The sequence below is a fragment of the Amblyomma americanum genome, chromosome 5 (assembly GCF_052857255.1).
Source record: "Amblyomma americanum isolate KBUSLIRL-KWMA chromosome 5, ASM5285725v1, whole genome shotgun sequence".
Classification (NCBI taxonomy): domain Eukaryota; kingdom Metazoa; phylum Arthropoda; class Arachnida; order Ixodida; family Ixodidae; genus Amblyomma; species Amblyomma americanum.
Window position 1 is genome coordinate 58,394,341 of NC_135501.1, and position 22,587 is coordinate 58,416,927.

General features: G+C 46.2%; 1 protein-coding gene across 4 annotated transcripts in view; it reads left to right on the forward strand.

Moving 5' to 3' along the window:
- Nucleotides 1–5,038: 5,038 nt before the first annotated feature.
- The window catches only part of LOC144132472 (cytochrome P450 4c3-like), a 56,660-nt gene continuing 39,111 nt past the window's right edge, over nucleotides 5,039–22,587 (forward strand). For 3 of the 4 annotated variants that reach the window (XM_077664907.1, XM_077664908.1, XM_077664909.1), the window contains exons 1-4: nucleotides 5,039–5,213; nucleotides 8,342–8,630; nucleotides 15,042–15,154; nucleotides 20,201–20,286. In XM_077664907.1, the coding sequence (XP_077521033.1) occupies nucleotides 8,357–8,630; nucleotides 15,042–15,154; nucleotides 20,201–20,286 (473 nt within the window). In that variant the 5' untranslated portion in view covers nucleotides 5,039–5,213; nucleotides 8,342–8,356. The remainder of the gene's footprint in view (nucleotides 5,214–8,341; nucleotides 8,631–15,041; nucleotides 15,155–20,200; nucleotides 20,287–22,587) is intronic. The other variant, XM_077664911.1, reaches the window with a different exon arrangement.

Genomic DNA, 22,587 nt, shown 5'->3' on the forward strand with positions numbered 1-22,587 from the left:
AGTCATCATCATCGGGATATAATGGTTGGTTGGTTGGTTGGTTGGTTGGTTGGTTGGTTGGTTGGTTGGTTGGTTGGTTGGTTGGTTGGTTGGTTGGTTGGTTGGTTGGTTGGTTGGTTGGTTGGTTGGTTGGTTGGTTGGTTGGTTGGTTGGTTGGTATTTAGCGTCCCAAAGCGACTCAGATTATGATGGACGCCATAGTAAAGGGCTCCGGAAATTTCTACCACATGTGGTTCTTCAACGCGCCCTGACATTGCACAGTACACGAACCTCTAGAATTTCGCCTCCATCGAAATTCGATAATTTCAGTCCCCCCAAGAGTTAACTAAGTGACTTAAAATGGGGACATATCTGACAAAGTGATGTAAAAGTTCCTTTAACCTTTCACTGAGATGTCGCCGTTTGGTTGATCTATTCCTTTCCACAAGATAATGGCAAAGGTACACTACTCTTTCCTGGGAAGGTGCAAAAGGATCACCGCACGTCTTCAGGTAGCCACGTGGTTCTCTTTTTGCAGAATTAACTTGACAAGAATAGACAGTCACTGGGCTCCCAAAAATAGAGAAACGAACGCTGTCCTAATCGATGTTGTTTTTTTGGAGCTTAAGCGACCGCTTAATCAGGTCAAAAAAGTTTTGTCTACAAATTCTAAAATCGGGCTGTTCACTTCATTTTTTCTATCATCGAACTGCAAGTGCAATTCAAATGAAGTCAAATCTAAATGTACCTGATCTTTCAATTCCTCGTGCGATTTCGCGTATGTCTTTTTCACAAAATCTACCACTCTAACCCATACCTGAGAGATTTTCTAGTTGTGCCACTACCATATATCTCATCACGCAGCGACCACCAGTTCAAGGTTTATGTGCCCAGCAGTCCCACCAACCATCATTTCGCATCTTTCATCCCGAAGACATCTAAGGAATGGAACCACCTTCTCACTTCCGTTGCCTCCATTACAGACGCCTACCTCTTTATAAATGCCGTTAGCGATTATATAACGTGGTAATACTGTAATAATTATGTTCTTTCTACTTTGTTAACCACTCCTCTCTAGAAGGGTTCGGCCCGGAGAGTATATAAATAAATAAATAAATAAATAAATAAATAAATAAATAAATAAATAAATAAATAAATGATAATAAGTAGACCCACTCGGCTGCCTAAGAGGCACGGTTGCCATTTACTACCCTAGTAGGAAGGAGTAGTGTATCCTTTGCCAAAATTTTGTAGATTTAAATAGATCGGCCAGACAGGCCTACATCTAAGTGAAAGATTAAATGAGCACGATTAAAACGGCGGTCGCGTCTCCTTATCCAGTCAAGCAGCAAAGACCTGCGGGGACTGCAAGTGCCACGTGATGATGACATTAGCGCCAGCGAGCCACTCTGCGCGGAGTGCATCCCGATAGGCAGAAACCGCGACTGGTTGAAAAAGGAAATATAGAAGCCCATATGATAGCGAGGTTTCAGGACTAATGTATCAGGGTGCAACTCTGTAGTGATGTCGCAAAAGAAATACTGTTGCCCTAACAGTGAATGTCGAAAGTCCCAGTTTTACATCAGCATTTCTTTTTTCTACACATGACATATATTCATCATTTTTTGAGTACTGGCCACGAGGCCAGGGAATAAAAATTTATGTGACTAGTATAGCATTGTGATGTCTCCTTCGTACTATGTCTCGTCAGTTGCGCTGTAGCTATGGGATAAAGAAAGCAGCTCATCAAATAAGTTGTATTGGTGCATACTTCATCAACTGCGCAAAATTTCCTAGAGTAATTAATGATTTTTTTCTGTTCACAGTCGAGCATCCGCACGAAGCGACCCATGGAGGCCGAGGTATTCAATGCCCTAACCTCCGACTTTCATCTTTTCTTGAAGAACGTTAACAGACGATAGTTTCTTGGTGAAAAATAATAATGGTCCATCTGTTTTCATGCAGCAGTCACAGTGGGCCGCTTGGAGCAGTCGACGGACCTGCGCTCTTATTTACACTTTATGCGATCATCACTGCAGCAGCTGAATGTGTGCTTGCAGAGGAAATAACTATGTCAAGTTAAGTTTCCTGGCGGGACGAAATACAAGAAGACATCACAGCCAAGCAGTGTCTGTCGTATCGTTCTTCGTCCCATGGATGTTGCGTCTCGTTTTCTATGAAGCAAAGAATAACTATTCTCTCCTGCCGCTTCAAAATGAAAACACAGGAGTGGCAAGTATGGTGTTCTCTGCAGCTACTAAATGCATCTTGCCCAAACATGGACCCACAATGTTTTTATTTGATGTGTTCTAAGCTCTCATTTTCTGCAAATTATGATAAAGGTCATTTTGAAGGATTGGCGAATCTGAGGCCGAACGCTATCGAGATTATTTTCGGAATATAGCCTGCGAAGGTTTACTGAGCAAGGAACTGTTGCTCATCTTAGTTCAGGGTTGCGTTTAACTATGATCAGTAAATGTTGGTGGCCAATGGTACGTCATAAAGAAAAAGTGCTCGGCACTAGCCTATTAGGGGTATAAAAGCGCAATGCATAGCAAGCAATGATGACGCCTGTAAGCAACAGGATGTGTCTTTTGTGCGTGAAGCGTTTTCGCGCTTCATATACGCCATGTATTGTCGGTGAAAAAGACTTCAGGTCTTGCGAAAAGTGGATTTCGTGCATAGCTGTCGTGTTTTTCAGCAGTCACCTGATTTCACTATCACACAACGAAGCTTTCTATTCCTAACTTCATTTTTACATGCGGGATCAAAGACCACCGATTAATAGCACAGTTAGTATTCGGTTGCAGCTCTTGAGTCGTGGAGCATTGAGTCCCCAAAAGTACACGTGCCCAAATAGTTAACAACCTTCCGTGAACGGCAACTTTTCCGTGCATCAGCGCAATATGACAGTGCTCACATGCAAACAGGTTGAGGCTAAGCGCACGCTCAGAGAGCGCGAACAGCTGTGCCCATTCTATACTAGGCTGTACACACCACAACAACTGGCAGAGTGAGTAGGCGAATGGTTTTTCTCGTAGTTTATGTTATGAAGATCACCGTTGTAGCTAGAAATTGAAGATTAAGTCAGGGCAATCGTGCGATCATGAGATATTCCAAAGAACGAGGTCGTTCTTTGCACATCTCCTATGTGAGTGCCCTGCTCTGGCGAACGAAAGACGTGTGCTGCGTTTTGCCCTGCACCGCCTCAATCCTCGCCCTTTAGCAGGGGATAAGATCCTAGGGCCATAGTTACAGCAACTGACTGCCATCAAGGTCTGCAATGCCCTGTTTAGCTTCCTCAGAGCGACTGGCTTGAGAGACCAGGTGTAACTCTGCTCCTCGACCCCTCTCTCGTTCCCTTATCGGTCCCACATCACTCTTCCGCAGTGCAGGGCAGCCAACGAGAGCACCCTTTTCGTTAACATATCTGCCTTTTCTCTTCCTTTTTACCATGACCGCGTCAGCCAGTTCCGTGGTGGCTTGCCGCTCTGGCATTGGCGGAGTGATACGTAAATCAGAGTCCACGTACATTTTTATTTCCATGGGCGTAATTTGCGAATATATTGTCGGTGACTTAAAGTGTTTACTCACAGAAACCTATAAACACAACATAAAAGCGAAAGCGAAGCCGCCACTGGGCTGGCTGAAAGGCACTTAACGCGTTGTTGACTCCGCCTACCCACCGCGTTGAGTTCAAAAAAAGGCGGGAGCCGGGACGTTTAATCTGATTCAATTACGGCACTCGGCCGCACAGGACAATAATTCGAAGCTTCTAAGAATGCCCGGAACGTATAGGTAGAGTTTCCGCGGTAAAAAGGCGCGTTCATATTCCTCTATAGTGCACTTTTAAGACTGGCTTGAAACCCAAAGAGTTTATGGGAGTACCCTGCACCCGCAAACAAGCCGTAAGCGAGCTTGGCGGTCATGGATGATTACAATAGCTGCCGTTCTTGGTCTAGTTCAATTTCAAGATGACGAAGCACTGTCGTGATATGCCATGCACAATGCGTATGCTAATCTTGAGCGTTATAGAAACAGTTGCAGGAGTCTACAATTATTCAAGAGAAACCGGTGCTTTGGTGGGGTGAATAAAATGGTTACGCATGTGCCGGAGTCTATGAACATGAAAAAAAAAAGGTTCGGGCAATGTTTACGAAAAATGCTCAGTTTCTCACAACGCTCTGCGCGAACAGTCATAATAAAAGGTCCTCACTGGTGGTGGTGAAAATATCTTAATTAAATTGTTTAGGCGATTGTAGCGGCCGTTGGAGCTCTCAATCCGGAACCACGTTGGCTTAGGCGGCTTTCGGGGCTCTTCGGATGAGTTCTTTTTGATTCGTTTCGTCAGAGCTGGTCGGAGCTGCCACCCACCCCTCCAACGTTGGCTGGTTATTAACAGTGACCACCTGATTCGTTGTCAGGCCCATTCCATATAGTACAGGTCTGCCTTCTTCCCGCAGAATATGCATTGCGAGTCAAATGACACCGGATCTATTGTGTGTAAGTCTTCTTTGGTTGCTGTAAGTGTTGGTCTGTGGCTTCCGGCCCCCTGACGATAATGTTCTCTTTCCATATGGGCCAAACGCTGAGCTCGGCTGGCCCGTTGTCCGCGCCAGCTGCAAGGTGCAAGGTGTTTCCGACCGCGTTGCTTCCCCATGGAGGATTGAAAACCGACACACCTCATTAACGATGCCGCAACTCTCGCTTTTCTTGCCGACGTTGTCGGTGTTCACAGTTGGCACGCGCTCTTACGGGGTTTTGGAACGGTCCCAAAGCGAGCCATGACTTTTCTTATCAGAGATATAATTGGCCGTAAGGCCGAACAGGTTTCGTTAGGCCTGATGCAATGCTCATTACGTTCCGCGACGATCGCGATAATCAGCCTGTACTTGCAATAATTTGTTACAAGGTCCGTACAACACGTCGGTGGGCCCGCGCTGTCTCAGCTGCAGACAGCCGCACAGGCGAGCCTTATCGATCTGGCTCCGCAATGATATCACGGTCCTTTCTCAGATGACCTCGCGGCAACACTCTGTACCCGGATCACGGCCGATTTTCTAGATACGCGGCCCATCAGCAGACTCCGTGCGACACTCCTGGCAGACGCGTACGAAGGGACAGACACACTCGGGTGGTATTTGTGTGCTTGGAGTGAGCAGAAAAGTGTTCTGAGCCCGTGCCACCGACAGCTCTCCTGGTTATTTACGGCTTTCCTCTTCAAATTTTGCCAGGTAACATCTTTTCAGCGCGATTTTCTTTGTGCGGTCAAACAAGGCCGTTATATCAAATTCGCATGTCCGGTTTCTTACATTTGTAATATTGCTGCATTGCTGTAGTTACGCGTGCGCTTGAGCTATCCTTCAGCGCCACTACTGCCTTCGGCACCAGTCAGTATAGTTTTCAAATAAAATGGTGGAAAAAATTTGAAAATCGATGATTAGTTTTTGAGGAAAATATCGCAGTAATTTTCTCACATTTCGGGGGACACCCGAACTGCGCCGTAAAAAAGGGGGGAAGGTGGTAGTGAAAGAAGATATAAGTGCCGCAAATTTGACCACGTGGTGGTCTTCAACATGCGCTAACATCGCCCAGCAGATGAGCGCTTCTGCGTTTTCCTTCCATCGAGACGCGGCCGCCGCGGCCGTAATAAAATTGATTTCAAGGAAAGGAAACGGCGCACTAACGCTCTCGCTTCTCCATCGGCACCTCGACCGCGCCGTGAGCGAACTTTTGAAGGAGGGGACTAAATAGGAGAGGGGAAGAAGCTATCGCCCTTCCGGCGCGACGCTTTGTCCGTTTGACAATTTAAGGAAAGGCAATGACGACTGTCTATTAGGTCGACACTCGAACTGCGCCGTAAGGAAAGGAAAGGAAAATGAAATGCAAATTGGTGTTAAGGAACGGAAATGACTCCTTTCACATATCTCGGTGTACACCTGAACCGCGCCGTAAGAGAAGGAATATTTCTGAAGCGCGGTGCCGCCTACTATAACTACAGCAACTACTACCACGCCGACGGCTTTACGACCGAACGAGCTGTATACGCTGTCGCGTAAAGAGCAGAGAGAAGTGCCGTACTTGATGCCTCGTGAATAATTTTTGCCCGCCGCCGTGGCTCTGATCCAAAATTAATCCGAAGCCCTCGACCGTTGAAGCCCTTCTTTCCATTCATTTTCATATTTTCGTTTATATCGTTATTCAATTAATTATATACAATCACTTCATTAACTCGTCATCGCCAATCACACACCAACCAACCGGCAATCACTAGAACAAGAAATTACCATGATATGATTTGTTTTACTCAGTCCCCGATTATTTCCGATACGTGGTGCCAACTAGCACTACGCCGACGGCTTTTCGACCGGAGGAGCTGTATACGCGATCATTAAAAGGGGAATGATTGGACCGGCAGGGATGGTATCTGAGCAGTTTATGGTGACTTCCCCATCATAGTTTAACGGGCATTTTGCGCTTGTAACGATGCGCTACTTGATGATTCTTGCATTAGCTCGGTGCACGCACTTCACACAAAGGTGCGGTAGGTACGGCGGATTTCGCGCAGGGGTGATTGTGCAGGAGCTCCAGTGGTGCGCAACTAAGGCACCATTGGTGAGGGCACCGATGGCGAACAATTAGGTTGCGCTATTTGCACGTTTAATGTTTGTTACTCGAAATCTAGCCTTTCGTCTGCGCGGCGTTGTGATCATTTTGTCACAGATGCCTTACGGGCAGGGACACTTTATTAAAGCGCAGGCTTTACTAGACTATGTCGACAAGCTCGTGTCCTCAAAACGTGTCCGCAGCAGTTGTGAGGAACTTAGACGAGGTAGCGCAGGCGGATGGTAGTAATCGAAAGAGGGTGATGTGAGGATGCTGCGCAAGAAATTATCTAGATAGTGTGGTTAGTTAATTCACTAGAGCCAAAAATGTCCAAAAAGTGGGCGGTGCCAGGGAAACGTGTCGCTCCAAAATTGAAAAACAGGAAGTGTAGGCGGGGCCATCGCGTGGCGCCAAATTTGAAAATGAAAATTGGCGTCAAGTTTGAAAACAAAATGGGCAATTGATGGAACTTCATTGGGCAACACAATTGTGGTAATTGGTAAATTAGATGAATTTACATCAGTGCTTAATTGAGTAAATGTGAGGAGAAGGGACAAGTGAAGCAAAGAGAGGAAAAGAGGGGCAAAAAGGAGGCGTCAATGCTTTCGCATTCGTCCAAAGCGGGTTACAGCAGTGACCTGAAATTTTTTTCACTGTTATTTAGTCTTAAAATAATTTTGTCACAGACGCCTCATTTTTCTTATTTCTTTCTTCTTAGTCCCAATATATTGTGTCACGGACACCTAAGCGGGCGACGTGGGGTCGGTGCGAAGCTGGCAAATCGTCACTAACAGGAGGGCAATAAAATTTTTGCATACTTCGAATAGTGTCCCACTGGCATCGACTGAAACGCGTGATTATATCTGTTCGTAAACTTCCTGCATGTATTTTGCTTGTTTTCTTCAGCTTAATGCTGAAGGTAGGTAGCGCGGAAAATACATCAATACAGTCATTTAAGCTAGTTGGACTGCATTTTTGGAAACAGCGCGAACAGACCAGGTACGGAAGAAAAATGTACAAATCAAGAGAGGCATGAATGTTTAATTAGAAGCTGGGAATCTATGCACAGTACAAGGAAAAATTAAAAACAAAAGCAAAGCAAAGAAAGTCATTCGTGTCTGTGGAAATCCTCTAACCACCCGTCGATCGCCCTGCTTGAAAAAAAGCACTATAATGATGCAAGGATCTTAGAATGCAATTTGCATCACAGCGTTTGTTTTTGTGGAAACTCAAAGACGTTTTTAAAGAGAAAAGCTTCACTACGCTAGTTAAAAAATCCTCTCGTAGGCCGGAGAATGACCTTGAACGACCTTCAACCCAACCACGTTAGCCTTGTTCGCCATATGTGGTACAGTTATGGTGTCGACCCCTCGAGCCCTGACCTTGAAACATGATATTTAGATGTCCTTTGACCTTTCACCTATCAACTTTAACCTTTGATATTGGGTGTCCTTCTGGGTTGACCTTTCACCTTTGACCTTTCACCTTTGACCTTAAGCGCATCCGTTGGGATGATGTGAAGCCACGTGATGACATTCGATGGGGGTGTCGTAAGACCATGCATGTTACATCGTCATAGCCACGTGGTCGTGTGGGTATACTTAGAACGGCATTCGCGAGAGTGTAGCGATGCTGCCATGGACGAGCCTTAAACGCTTAGCAAGCGAGATTGCTTTTCGCTCATTTCCAGGGTTAGCCAAGTAAAGCTAGTGGCAATTTTTTCAATCATACTGTGTTGGGTGCACTCTCCTTGCAGCTGTTATTTGCTACGATGCCGATGGAGTTCATCGGGAACATCGGGAACCTGTTTTCGCCAGACTACCGGTATCAAGCGGCGTTTTCCTTCTCCAATGTCTTAGCAGTCCCGCTGGCAAATGTCGCGCTACTCGTCGTTATTATATTGTGGGCTGCCCGGAGGATACACTTGAAGACTGTGAAGCAGCTAAACGACGTGCCGCAAATGCGGGAGCACTTTCCTTTCCAATTTCTGTGGATTGTGGCGAAGACATGCTATCAGCCGAACTTCACGGTCGGATTCAGTACCCGTGAGTTGCCATTCTGCTATCGGCTAATTTATCGACGTCTCTGTCGGTGTGCTAGAAGCAGATAAGTTTTGCGTTTTCTGTGCTTACAATACGTACTGATAGCGTGTTGGGCAGGCATATATTAGCGAATAAAAAAATCGTTTTCGAGCGTAAGAAACACGCAGAAATTGTTTCACTTCTTGGTGGACACCTCCCTCGCGCCGGGATAGAAGGGCGGAATATGGGAGTGAGAAAATAAATCGGAGGGCACTTAAGATAACTTACGTGCTGTGTGGCGCGAAAGCAATAGCAGAGAGTTTATTAGTATTAACTAGAAGGAAAGCTGGCATTCTTGCACTTCAGCCACCCTGGACGCCCGAGGCATGCCGGGAAGATAGCGGCTACGGGTTGACATTTGATGGTTTGTTGACTGTGCTACGGATTGAATTTTTTGGTTGTTCAGTTTCGTTTAAACTGATTTTTTGACGCTTTGCGGTGGTTTGGTTATCTAGTTATGCGACCAGCGTCGACCGATTCGAGTGCCGAATTGGCAGCCCTAAGGACAGGGATGGGGCGTCCACAGAAGGAAGTGGCTGCCCAGAACAAGAGGGTGCGGAGGCCCACCGTGGGGGGCATCTCGGGACGGCGCACGAAGGGGGGCAAGTGGCCGTGACACACTCGTGACACAGAACAGAGCGAAAGAAGGGGACAAAGCACAGGGGACACAACACTTCCTTCTCCCTTAGAAAGTTGCCTGGTAGGGTGCAGGAGGTTTGCGCGGACGCGTGGAGGCGCGCTGGCTTTGTGCGCTCGGGGGAGAAGCACTTGTAGGCTGGCTGTTGTTCGCTGTGTCTTCTACGTCTGCCCTGGGCGGATTCTTTTCCTCCGGGGAGAGGTGCCGGGCTAAGTGGTTAGACGGTGCTCGTGTTTTCTCCGCTGCGGACCGCTGTCGGAAGGCCTCGTAAATCCACGCAGCTGGTTGAGGTGTCGGCGTGCTACTGTTCCATGTATGTTGACGAGCCAAGAGTGCAGGCCTATGCGTCTGACAATCGTAGCTTCCTCCCAGCGTGGCTTTTTGAGAAACTGCCGGGCGAGGACGCGCTGCCCCTGATGAAGCGCTCCGCAGCGCGGAATTGGTTTTTATTCCCGGAACGTCTCCGCTTTGACCTCGGGGAGAATGGCTGTTTGCTGCGTTCGCATTTCGCGCTCAAACATCATTTTCGCTGGGGTCTGGCCCGTTGTGCTCTGAACTGTCGTGTGCTGCTTGAAGATAAACCGCGCAAGGCGGCGCTGCAGCGACTCTGTATGATCTCATTCAAGGGGCTTTTTAGTTCGGCCACGTAGCGCTCGGCTTGTCCGTTTATCGCTGGGTGGTAGGGGGCTGATTTAACTGATGACACCCTGTTTTCACGATAAAACTTGAGAATCTCGGCAGATACAAACGGTGTTCCGTTGTCCGACACTACCTTGCGAGGAAGACCGAACGTTTCAAACAGTGATCGCAGGTTGTCAATGACTGTTGCCGAAGTCGTCTGTTTCATTTCTTTTACCTCAAGACACTTGGTGCAGGCATCTACGACCACGAGAAAGGTGCAGCCCTCAAATGGTCCTGCAAAATCAAGGTGCAAGGTGTGCCAGGGTGTGTCTGGCTTTTCCCATTCTGGGAGAGGAACTTTAGGCGGTGCGCTGCGGCTGCTCTGGCAAGGCTTGCAGTCTCGGACCAGTGTTTCGATGTCGTGGTCAATGCCAGGCCACCACATGTACCTTCTGGCACACTTTTTCATTGCAACGATGCCCCTATGTCCAGCGTGGATGAGAGACATAGCTTGTGCGCGTAGCTCTCTCGGAATCACAACTCGAGACCCAAAGATGGTGCAGCCGCGATGGGTGCTCAACTCTGTAGCTCGCCTGCGGTAAGCGTCGAAGTTGTCCCCTTTGAGTTTGTGCACGTTGCCTTGTTGAACAGCTGTGTGAACTCGCCGGAGCGCTGCGCACTTCTGCGTAGATGCTGCAACTGTGGCTGCTGTAAGCGGAGGATCTGGCAGTGCTTCGAACATGAGAACGTCTTCAAGTGGAGGTGGTTCGCCAACAGTTGCGTCAAGCGGCAGGCGGCTCAGCGCATCGGTATTTTCATGTTTATTCCCACTGCGGTAGACCAGATCGTAGTGGTACGCTGAGAGTTTGATGCACCAACGGGTCATTCGTGGAGACAACGTCGACGGCGTAGGCTTTTTTTAGTCCCAAAAGGCCCAATAGCAGTCGGTGATCCGTTACAAACGTCACCTTTCGGCTGGCATTGTATTGGTGAAAGTGCGTCGCCGCGTAGACGATGGCTGGCCCTTCTTTGTCAAGTTGCGCGTAGTTGCGCTCTGCTCGTGACAACGTACGTGAGGCGAAGGCGATAGGGGCTTCCCTTCCATGGTCGCCAGTCTGCGGCAGAACTGCGCCGACTCCGTACGGAGATGCGTCGCAAGCGTAAAGCAGTGGCTTCCTTTCGTCGTTGTGGCGGAGGACTGTACATCTTCTTAGCAGGCCTTTCAGGACGTCGAATGATCGTTGATGGCGTTGCGACCATGTACATGTCACATCTTTCCAAAGGAGTTGGTATAAGTCGTTGGCCACGGTAGCTCTTTGCTCCAAGAATCGGTCGTAGAACTTTTAAGAGTCCGAGAAACGCCTGTAGCTCCTGTTTGTTTGTTGGTGCTCGCGCTTCGGTGATCGCTCGCACTTTGTCTTCGGTAAAGTGGATGCATCTGCATGAATTCGGTGTCCCAGAAATGGCACATCTGGCACCGCAAACAGCATTTTGCTCTCCATATGCTCAAATTATTCTTTTCTAGCTTTTAAAACACGAGCTCTAGGCGCGCTGCGAGATATGGCCGGGGCTCCTGCTACGCCGAAAGGCAGTCGCTTCGCTTTGTTCAAGCCTTTCAGTGTGTTAATTGTCAGTAATTCTGCCGTTGATTCGCTCACCTTCAGTTGCTGATACGCCTGGGTGAGGTACAATGTGCTGAAGACTCTTGCGCCACGTAATATACTGAGCACTTCCTCAGGTGTCGGTAGCGAGTAAGAGGATGCTTTAGTCTCAGGGTAAACGGTGCTCCGGTAGTCTGCGCAGAGGCGTATGGTTCCGTTCTTGTTGCGAACTACCACAAGTGGTGTGGCCCATTGTGAATGTTGCGTCGGCTCGATGACACCTTGCTGCTCCAGTTTGTTTAACTCCTTTTCAACTGAAGCTCGGAGAGCAAACGGTACCGGCCTGGCCTTCAAAAACTTCGGTTGCGCATTGCCCAACAACTACAGTATGACTGGGGACCCTTCGTTTCCTGGAATTTCTTTAGAGAATACTATTTCCTATTTCTCTTGCAGCTGCTCAAACACATAATGGCTCGGCATCTGGTGTATGCCGCATATGGTCACGCCTAATGAAGCAAACCAGTTTCTACCTTGAAAGCTTGATCCTGAGCCCTTCACAACAAGCAGAGGTAGCGTATGGGTCTTGCCGTTGTAATTAACCCGCACGTTGGCAGACCCCAATAGTGGCAGGTTTTGTCCTGACCACGTTCGCAGATGCGTGTCGTCTTGTTACAGGGTTGGTGCGTCAGATGGCCATGAAGTTCAGAATGTGTCCTCACTGATCAGAGTACCGGCTGCGCCGGAGTCCACCTCGAACTTAATCAGTTCATCATGTACGCTTACTTGGGTAAAAATCTTCTGTCGCGTGCCGAGATTCAAGGGGTTCAAGTCGTGCAACACAGATGGTGGTGCTGATATTGTTCCATGGACATCATCAGATCGCGGCGTATTCTCTGGGGCGTCGGCGCTGTGATTAAGCTGGGAAGGCGACTTTATCTTGACAAGATTCCGTTTCGTAATGCAAGCTCTCTCGATATGCCTTCGCTTGTGGCAAAAATTACACGTGGCTGACTGGAATCGGCATCCCTGGGGGTTGTGCTGGTCGTCACACCGCCATCAGCGTAGTGCTTTCTTGACCGATTTCGCAACAACAGAAGGTTTGCGTACCTGGTTGCTTGTTTGGTGTACCGGCTCGGTGTTCCGGCGAATCTCTCTCTGCTGGTGGCCGGCGCACTCCGCTCGTACGGCGATGTCGTAAGCTTTGTTGAACGTGAGATTCTCCTCAGCGAACATGCGCTGCTGCAGTGACTCGTCACTCAGTCCGCACACAAATCTGTCACGTAACATCACGTCCAAGGGAAGCATGGTAGTGTTAGCAGAAGAAGCTGCGTCTCTTTCCTGCCCGGTAGCTGTTGTAGTCAGCGTCCCAAAATTGCAGTGGGCAGCAAGCTCATTCAGCGCTGCTATGTAAGCGCTCACAGTTTCTCCTTTCAGTTGATCTCTTCGTTGGAAGCGAGCCCGGCTGTAGACCTCTGGTGGCTTTGGGTCGTAGTGCTTTTGCAGTGCTGCTACGATGTCGTCGTAAGACACTGCCGCTGGTGTGCTTGGTTGAATAAGGGCGCAGACAGTGTCGTAGGTCTGCTCCCCCCACAGCGTCAGCAGGTTCGCCCTCTTCAAGACTGGGTCTGTGATGTTGTTGGCTTCAAAGTAGAACTGAAGGCGTCCAACCCACGATGACCACGATGAGCCGTGAATTCTGATATTTGGTTGGGAAACCGTCGCGTAGCCACGGCTTGTCGATAGCGTTGCGTAGCGCGGGTCGAATCCACTTTATCGTCGCCCCTGTCGTTTCCAGTAGTTGTTATGCAGCAACAGACACGCGGTAATTTCACACTGTTTATTTACTACTAAAGAGGGTGAGACCAGCGTCGACCGAGGCCTAAGCCGAACTGCCGCCCGAAGGACAGAGTTCACTTTCCCAACTAACGGTGGGGCGTTCCCAGAAGGGAGTGGCTTCCCAGAACAAGAGGGTGCGGAGGCCCGCCGTGGGGGGCATCTCGCGACGGCGCGCTGTGGGGGGCAAGTGGCCGTTAGAAAACACTGGTGGCACAGAACAAAACTAAAGAAGGGGACACAGGACAGGTGACACAACAGTAAGCATAATTTTATTTATTACACGGCATGATGATTGCAAAACAATGCTTGGCTGCAATATATATGTTTTGCGAAACTTTTTATTTTTGCAGTGGTAGTTATATTAGGGCTAGCCCTAGCCAAGCCAAGTATTTTACCGCTCTCTTCCCAGCATTCCCAGGGTGGATGAAGTGCGCTTTAAGAAAATTGCATAGACAGTGGCGCCACATTTCCCTGTAGGTAGTATATAGAAACTCTATGAGCATCAGTTTGTCATTGTGGGCGTTCTGCCGCGACAAAGAGCTCTTTACCTGCGTCAAGTACCTTCAGAGACGCTTCATGTCACGTCAAATGCGCGACGCGCCTATGCAGGCAATCATGACGCGTAACAACTTTGCGGTCACATTACGTCGAAGCCACAGGAGCGAGACGACCCTCTTTTCCGGCAAATGTGATCGCGACCCCGGCCCAATGCGCGGCGGAGGGGACTTGGTCAAAGCCTTCCAATCCATTTCCTCTCGGGAAACAGCGTAGTGTAGTGCAGGAAACTAAATTTTAACCCTTCGTAACACCTATTACAGAAGATACGTACGCTGCCTCATTTCTACCTGCCCTTGTGCAGTGTCTTTTGGACCGCGAGCGGGCCTCGAGTTGATCTTCTAGCTTCGATCCTGGCAAGAATATGGAGGCTGGCTAGGTGCTGAGTTGCCTCGCATGAACCTCCTGCCTCCTGTCAAGTGTGAGAATGAATGCAGCCTATACTGAGAAGAGAACAGGGTAGCAGTCTCAAACGAAGGCGCCTGCCCCAATGCTGCAATGAAATTATTATCTCTGTTCCCGATCTTCGAGGCAACGCCGTGCAATAAATGTTTGCTTACCTGTCATCAAGACCAAGATGATTTTAAAGATCTTAAAATATTCTAGTATCACAGCTTTATTTCTTATGCCTTGATATATTATGAGCTTCTCATGTAGTCTGTCTTAAGCGAATGTTTTCTCGAGTCATCGTTGCTGCGAAAATAGCATAAAATAGCAGATGTCTAAATCTCCGCATTCACATGGAAGCTTTGACGTATCGTTTTGTGGGAGGCCGCAAATATTATTAAGATTTGTTGTTATCCTTTTGCGTTGCTTCCTCTGTGGGAAGTTTAGCCGTAACTCATGAACGCGACGACAAAAAAAAATTGGTAAATTGCACAATTTACGGGTGTCGAAAATAAACATCCGCAAAGCATGCAAAAAAGTTTTGCCCGCGCACTTTTCACTGTGCTTGAATTTGTCGTCAATTTGCTGCATTGTGCGCTACATCTTTGTTTCCCTGTTAGTGCCCATTTTCTTGTGCACATTGTTTCACCAGAGATATTTGCCAACTTGCACATCTAGCAATTCTACCACTGTAATCGCCAATACACTTACCGCATTTTTGTCTCGTTTCCGTTTCAGTGCTGTTTGCTGCAGTCTCGGGGCTTCATGTTGCTTTTCAAAGGCATGGACGATTTCTTATGTACATTGGATTCAAGCCTTGGTTATGTGTCTTCAAGGCCGAATACGTAGAGGTAAAATATCTGTTGAATACGCATGTGCATGGTTGAGTTTCGCTAAGGTTTATCTTCCTTTTAGAGACGCTGTCCTTGCGTTATATACTGAACAGTAACGAGTGTGCTTTTCTTCAGACACTCAGAAACAGGCATTACAAATTGCGGTAAGCGCTTTACTTGACATAGCATAAACCATGGAGACGAACTCAGGGCCTCACTACCGCACAGGTTAAGACAACACTCGCATTCGAAATGCCTAAGAAAGGTAATCCCCGCCTTTTTTACTGTTGTACGGCTTCCTATACTCCCTAAAACCTCCTTCATGTACCCATGGACTGCGTGTGATCTCATACAGCGATAAAGCATGGTACTGCCTCAGCCAACCTGACCAGAATGACCGTTCGCAAGAAAAGGCTTTGTGTGTTGCGTAAAGAAAGCGAGAAGGGAACTATTCTTGGAGGCAAAACAGAGCCCCAAGCAAGGACTGTGTAAAACACCACACAAGAGCTCGCTACTGCCAACTCCAACGGTTTATTTTTGACAGCAATATATATAGCCACCGAGATATAAAAGAAACGAGATCAAAAACATAACGTGGTCCTTGAGGTAACATCTAACTGGATACTCCACACTACTTTCGCGCTTCGTGGAACGCTAACGAGCATATATATCGAAGATTTTTCGGAGCTGGCTTTACTGCGATGGCTTTCTGACATATATAGGCTCATACCCACAAATTTCGAACTCGTCATTTAAAGAACTCTGACTTGCATACAGAACTTACTCGTCGGCGCAAAAGCAGATGTGCTCGGTGGTTGTCGGTCAGAACTGCCGCCGCTGTCGGGCCGCACTCACTTCGAAGACAAAAGAGTACTTTTGAGGAAGCGAGCGGCACGCGCCAATCATTGTATCGAATGTCACAAAAGTAGTATCTTTTCGCTCGACAACTATATAAGGCAGCGTGAAAGGGGCGACGAAGAGGATGACAAAGCAAGCATAGTAAAGCTACCCGGCAAACTGCCACGAATGAAAAAGAAGGACATCTAGGACAAGTCTTCGTGAATTTCTTGTAGTGCATGCTTTGATGTGGTACTTTACGAAGAATGTTAAGCAAGTTATGCTTTTTTTCCGAAATAAGCGGAATCCAGAAACTAAAGGATGTCAAATTTTGCGGTAATGGACGGCTCATCCGTAGACCGTCCTTCCGCAAAAGCCTTCAGAAAAAAAGTAGCCTAGTAATGACTAGAGAACCAGAGCGGAAATTCAATTTCAAATCAAAAATAACTCAAATCCATACATTCTACCAAGTTTATTTTTCCGCTCCCAAGCTGCGAACTTTAGAAAAGAGGACTGTCACTTCAGTGCTAGCGACAGAAGCCGGCTATTCGCATTTGCGTGACTGTGTCGAAACACTTCGGAGGCTTCGATTCCACACAATAAATGCTCTAATTGTTTCCGTGTCAACACAGCATAGTAATTTTTAGGCACTGTTTTTGTAAAAAGACCTTGAAAGTAACTGTTGGAATATATTTTTCGAAAAATATCATATCCAGAGTTCCACATTTAAAAGAATCGAATTCAAAGTGAACATGTCGATCCAAATATGTGCGTAAATTTTATTGGATAAGCGTGTAGAGTTGCTCTGACATGTAAAGGAAATAATACAACAGCTAGAACAACACTAGGGTTTCTGTAGATAAAAAACATTCACGTGTTTATCGGTTTTGCGTTTAGCGCATTTGGCTCATTCAGAAAAACAAACAAAAAACTCTTAAAATTTCTATCGTTAGACTACTCGGGATTAGGTTTGTGGCCACACCGAAAGACGACGAAATCCAGTTAGAAATTTATCGCGGTTAAGGATGGAGCCTTTGAAGTGCGGCCAATTCGTTGTTAATTTCGTAGCCTTAAGCCTCAATTTCTAGAAAAAGGCGTAACGCTCAGCCCAGTGCCGTGGCGGCTTCCAAGCTCGAAGCCATTGGTGGCTCCTGCAATGTTCAGACCAGTTTTGAATATTACGTATCATCCTTACTGTGATTTCACTGCGTCCTTTTATGCCCATAGTGTTCATTCTTACTTTTCCGACTGTATTATATGGAGCTGTATGCAGAGCATTATTTTTCTTATTTCTATTTGTAGCCAATTCAGTCGAATGGAGTCTTTGTGAATAAAGTCTTTGTCAATAAAGTAATAAAAAAATAGGAGAACGCTTAAGCTTCGCCTCAAAACTAAACGCGATAGCGCCTTCTTCTCCTGTTCAGCTCTCTTTTTATTCTTTGACTATGAAAACTTTCCACGCATGTTGCAAAATCATGGATGGATGGATGGATGGATGGATGGATGGATGGATGGATGGATGGATGGATGGATGGATGGATGGATGGATGGATGGATGGATGGATGGATGGACGGACGGACGGACGGACGGACGGACGGACGGACGGACGGACGGACGGACGGACGGACGGACGGGTGGATGGATGGATGGATGGATGGATGGATGGATGGATGGATGGATGGATGGATGGATGGATGGATACGGCTGAACCCTCTAAAACGGGTGGTGGCTCAAGCCATCTAGCCGTAAATTATGAAGTTTTACTCTTGTCTTGATTTTAGCCCCCGATCAGATAACCTTGGTTTGATTACTTCTACCCGCTTAAAATCTACTTTCCCTTCACCGTGCTTAAACCCCAATGCCTTGGATAAATCAACCCCGCTGCTTTCAGCTGTAGGGTGAAGCCCTTTACAGAAAAGTATCAAGTTCTCAGCAGTTTCCTCCTCCTCTCCGCACGCAACGCTCAACCTGTCTATGTCGTGGTACCTGACTCTATATGTCTTAGTCCGCAAAACTCTCGTCCTGGCCTCAAACAACTAAGAGCTTCCCCTACAATTATCATAGATATTTTCTTTGGCAATATCCTGCTTAAAAATCCTGTATGTTCCCAGCGATGATTTCGTCAGCATCCCTGTTTTCCAGAGAGCTCTCCCTGTTTCTTTAACCTTTTCCTTAACCGATAATTGCTGATTTGCCCTACTGCTGTCCAGTTATTTGCTTGTCAATTTTCTAGTTCGCTTTTTCCATTTCGTGTACATTTCCTTATATACGTGTATCTGAAAGATTTCCTAGCCCAATGCTTTTCCCCATTTTTCTCAATCGCTCCTCAAATGCTATCTTACTGCTAGCTTCTCTGCTCTCGAACAACGCCCATCCCATATCACCCTGTACCCCCTGATTTGGAGTATTCAAAGCTAGCCTCCCTAGGCCGCGTTGTTTGATTTCTAACCTTTCTTGAGCATCTGGTCTCATGCACAGGACCGCATTGCCGAAAGTCTGGCTAGGAACTATCACCCCTTTTCAGGTCCCTTTTACCACTTCATACCTGTTGTAATTCCACAGTGCCTTATTTTTCATCACAGCTGCATTCCTACTAGCTTTAGTTACTACATACTTTTCATACTCTGTCAGAATCTCAGCGCCGTTATTTATCCACACTCTAAGATATTTGCACTCATCCACTACTTCTAGCGTGAACTCCTGTATTCTATGCTCGCCGACCTCATCATTAATTATCATGACTGCAGATTTTTCCTAAATAAGCTTGAAACCTCATCTATCTCCCTCTGCACCATAAATGTCCATCAACTTCGGCAAATCTTCCTTGCTGTCAGCCATTAGCACTATATCACTATATCATCCGCGTACGTTAGTCCCGGTAATGACTGTTTAATCAATTCTCCTTCCTTGAAAAAGAAAGGTTAAAGCCTAGTCCGCTCCTCTCTAGTTTGGTCTCCAACCCTTGCAGGTACAACATGAACAAAGGAGACAGAGGACATCCTTGCATAAGCCCCCACTCTATATCTATAGGCCCTCATACATTTTTTTCCCATTTTATAAGCACTCTGTTACCTTTATATATATATATATATATATATATATATATATATATATATATATATATATATATATATATATATATATATATTATAGATTAAATACTCCATCTTCCACATTCAATGTCCCCAGTATGTCCCGCATATGCTCTTGAATATCGTTGTTGTAGGCTCCCCTAATATCCAGAAATATAATATATTATAAAAAATATAATATCCATGCTCGCAGTGATGGCGCCCCATGGCGGTACTCACGCGCGATCACTATCTAGGTTACACTTGACGACGTGCTCCGCGGCTACATACTTGCGCACACATCTCAAACGCACGTTATATCATCATACACGCCACAACACGTTCACTTGGTGCCCCTCTAGCAGGTTTGAGCCAAGGACCCTTCGTTTCCTATCAGCTGCATGCCCGCCTGGCGCGCAGAAGGACTGTGTTCGACCCCCTATGGCGGCTAATTTCTTTTAATTAGTTACTTCTAATTCTAAAATACCCCCATTAGGCAACCTCCTCGCCGATTTCGGCTTCGTTTGGAGACTCTCCCAATTCGTTAGCTTTATTTGCAACTTTTTGAATTTTTTCCGGCTGCCGCAGGACGGTTGTGGACAACGCCGGGTTTCCAGCTAGAAACGTCAAAGAGCCTGCTTCTGGTTCGGCACCGAAAATGCCTCCGTTCATATAGACACCTGCAAATTTCTCCAGAATGTTTCATTTTCGCTAGCTTTCCAAGGCTGCGGACGGTAGGACAAACGTCTGCGGTTACATAATGGATGCGATGTAGATGACAAAAGTTTCTTTAATTAAAAGCACCCCCACCATTACCTATTCGACATATATTATCCCAAAGTATTTGCCTTAACCTGCGTAATGGAACTACTGAAGCGTCAGTGGATTTCCTGAGTATCCGAGGAACGAGAGAGTTCCTCTCACCTTCAAGAAATTTGGAACTAATGGTGATGCATGGCCGCCTCTGTAACGTGGCTCAGACTTAAACCCATTGGACTCTAATTTTAGCAAAGGGTATAAGTAAATGAAATAAGACTTCACTGCAGGTTTCTCGCTCGTGTTTCCCACAGATTACACTTAGGATCGCACTCAGCAAAATAATGCGCACATCTGCGCAGCAGTGTATAAATTCTAACGTTGAATGTCATGTTTCAGGAGGTTTTATCAAGTAACAAGATCCTGACAAAAGGACAAGAATACGGGTTGCTACACAGCTGGTTGGGAACTGGACTACTGACGAGGTAAGGCTGAATGGGCGCGAAGAATTTACATCGCATTTTGTTTGAAAATCGTCTTGAATTTCATTTTACTTTTTCTAACCGCTTCTTCTGCGAACAAACACAGGGTGTTTCACGTATTTTGAACCAAGGATTAAAAAAATTGGCAGAGGTTTAGCTCTGGTTAAAGCTGGTTAAATTGCGAAAGCTCGCTTAGCTGCTTCGGCTTCTCGTCATTTTCGCAATCCTTATTCTCGTTGTTCATCTGTTTCCTGGGCACGTTGCAACCTCTTTCTCTAATTCTTCCTAGCTTGCTTCGCATTCGTCTTAGAATTTAACTCTTCGGAAGCAGTAGAGCAACTAGATTCAGATTTAGACTCTTCGTCGGCAACTTCCATGGCGAGACTGATTTATTTATATATATTTATACACATTACCTACGGTGCCCTCATTGGGGCATTATTGTAGGGGGGAAACATCATAAATAAGAACAAACATCTAGTACATAATAAATTAGGCAAATGATGCGGTCTACACTGAAAATACAATAAACCCATGCACACGGAAGCAAAAACAAACAAACAAACAAACAAAATAAAAACCATTGTAGAAAGGCAAACATACCCTAAACACACACATACACACACAAAAAAAGATACATTTTAAAGTACAGCACTGCTTAAAGCATCATACACTCGGACAAGAATTATTGCACTTATATTGACAGGTGGCTTTGCAAATCGGTCAGAAACGATGTAGGAGGAGCGGTAGCGACCCGCGAAGGGAGACAGTTCCAATCATGCACTGTTCGTGGGAAAAAACTATATTTGAATACGTTTATACGGCAATTGTACTCGCGCACCTTAAGTGGGTGGTCAGTGCGGGCGGAAATGTAGCTGGGTTCATTAATGTACTTCTCTTTTGGAATTCCAGTTTTATTATTAAGCACATTATAAAAGAAAGAGAGTCTCAAATATTTGCGCCTGTTTTCAAGTAACGGCCATCCCAACTTCTCGCGCAAACCAGAAGAACTTTTTTGGAAATTGTAATCGGCGGACACAAACCTAGCAGCCCGTTTCTGGACGCGCTCCAGCTCCTCAATATTCAGTTCTGTATGCGGGTCCCAAACCGCGCAAGCATACTCAAGTATCGGACGTACAGTAGACATGTATAATGTCTCCTTCAGCGTACGGGGAGCGTCCTTAAAGTTACGTCTGAGAAATTTTAATGTGCGGCTGGCTTTAGCAGATATGTAATTTACGTGTGTATTCCATGATAGGTCAGTAGAAAAAGACTCCTAAGTACTTATAAGTTGAAACTGTGGATAATTCAGTTCTACCAAGGAAATAGTCTCTTTGGAGGAATTGTTTCTTTTTGTAAACCGGACCAGATTACATTTGGAGATGTTTAGCGCCATATTCCAGTTGTTGCACCAAGAGAATACAGAGTTGAGGTCATGCTGTAGTGAAATTGCATCTGCTTCAGAAGAAATATTGCGGTAGATACAACAGTCATCAGCATAAAGTCTGATTATACTTGAAATGTTACTAGTGAGGTCATTTATAAAAATGAGAAAAAGAAGAGGGCCCAAAACCGACCCCTGCGGAACACCTGAAGTTACACCCACACTTTCCGAGCTGACACCGTCGATAACCACGCACTGTCTCCTTTCCGCAAGATACGCCTCAATCCAGGATAAGAGTGAGGTAGGAATATTTAATTCTGAAAGCTTCTGTAACAATAGGTTGTGAGCAACTAAATCGAACGCTTTTCGAAAATCTAAAAATATACAATCTACCTGACCGGCGGAGTTTAAGGAAACAGAAATGTCATGTGTGAATTCCACGAGCTGTGTTTCACATGAGAAGCCGGACCTAAATCCATGTTGTGTCGAACAGAAAAAACTATTGTTTTGTAGATGGCTAATTACCTGAGTATAAATGACATGTTCCAGTGTTTTGCACGACACGCTCGTCAGCGATATGGGCCTATAGTTACATGTTTTAGTTTTATCACCACTCTTATGAATCGGAACGACATTGGCACTTCTCCAGTCAAGGGGCAAAGAAGAATTCTCTAACGATTTCTGAAATAATGCAAAGAGATACGGGGCAACTGAAACTGCACAATTTTTCAAAACGTAATTGGAAATGTTGTCAGGCCCTGGTGCTGATGTAACTTTAATTTTCTGTAATAAAAGCATGATCCCCCGTTCAGAAATTTCTACGTCATTCATTCTGGTCAGGGTGCTGGAAGATTGAAAGTCAGTATGTGTATTAATGGGATCGGAAAACACCGATTGGAAATAAAGATTGAAACTTCTCG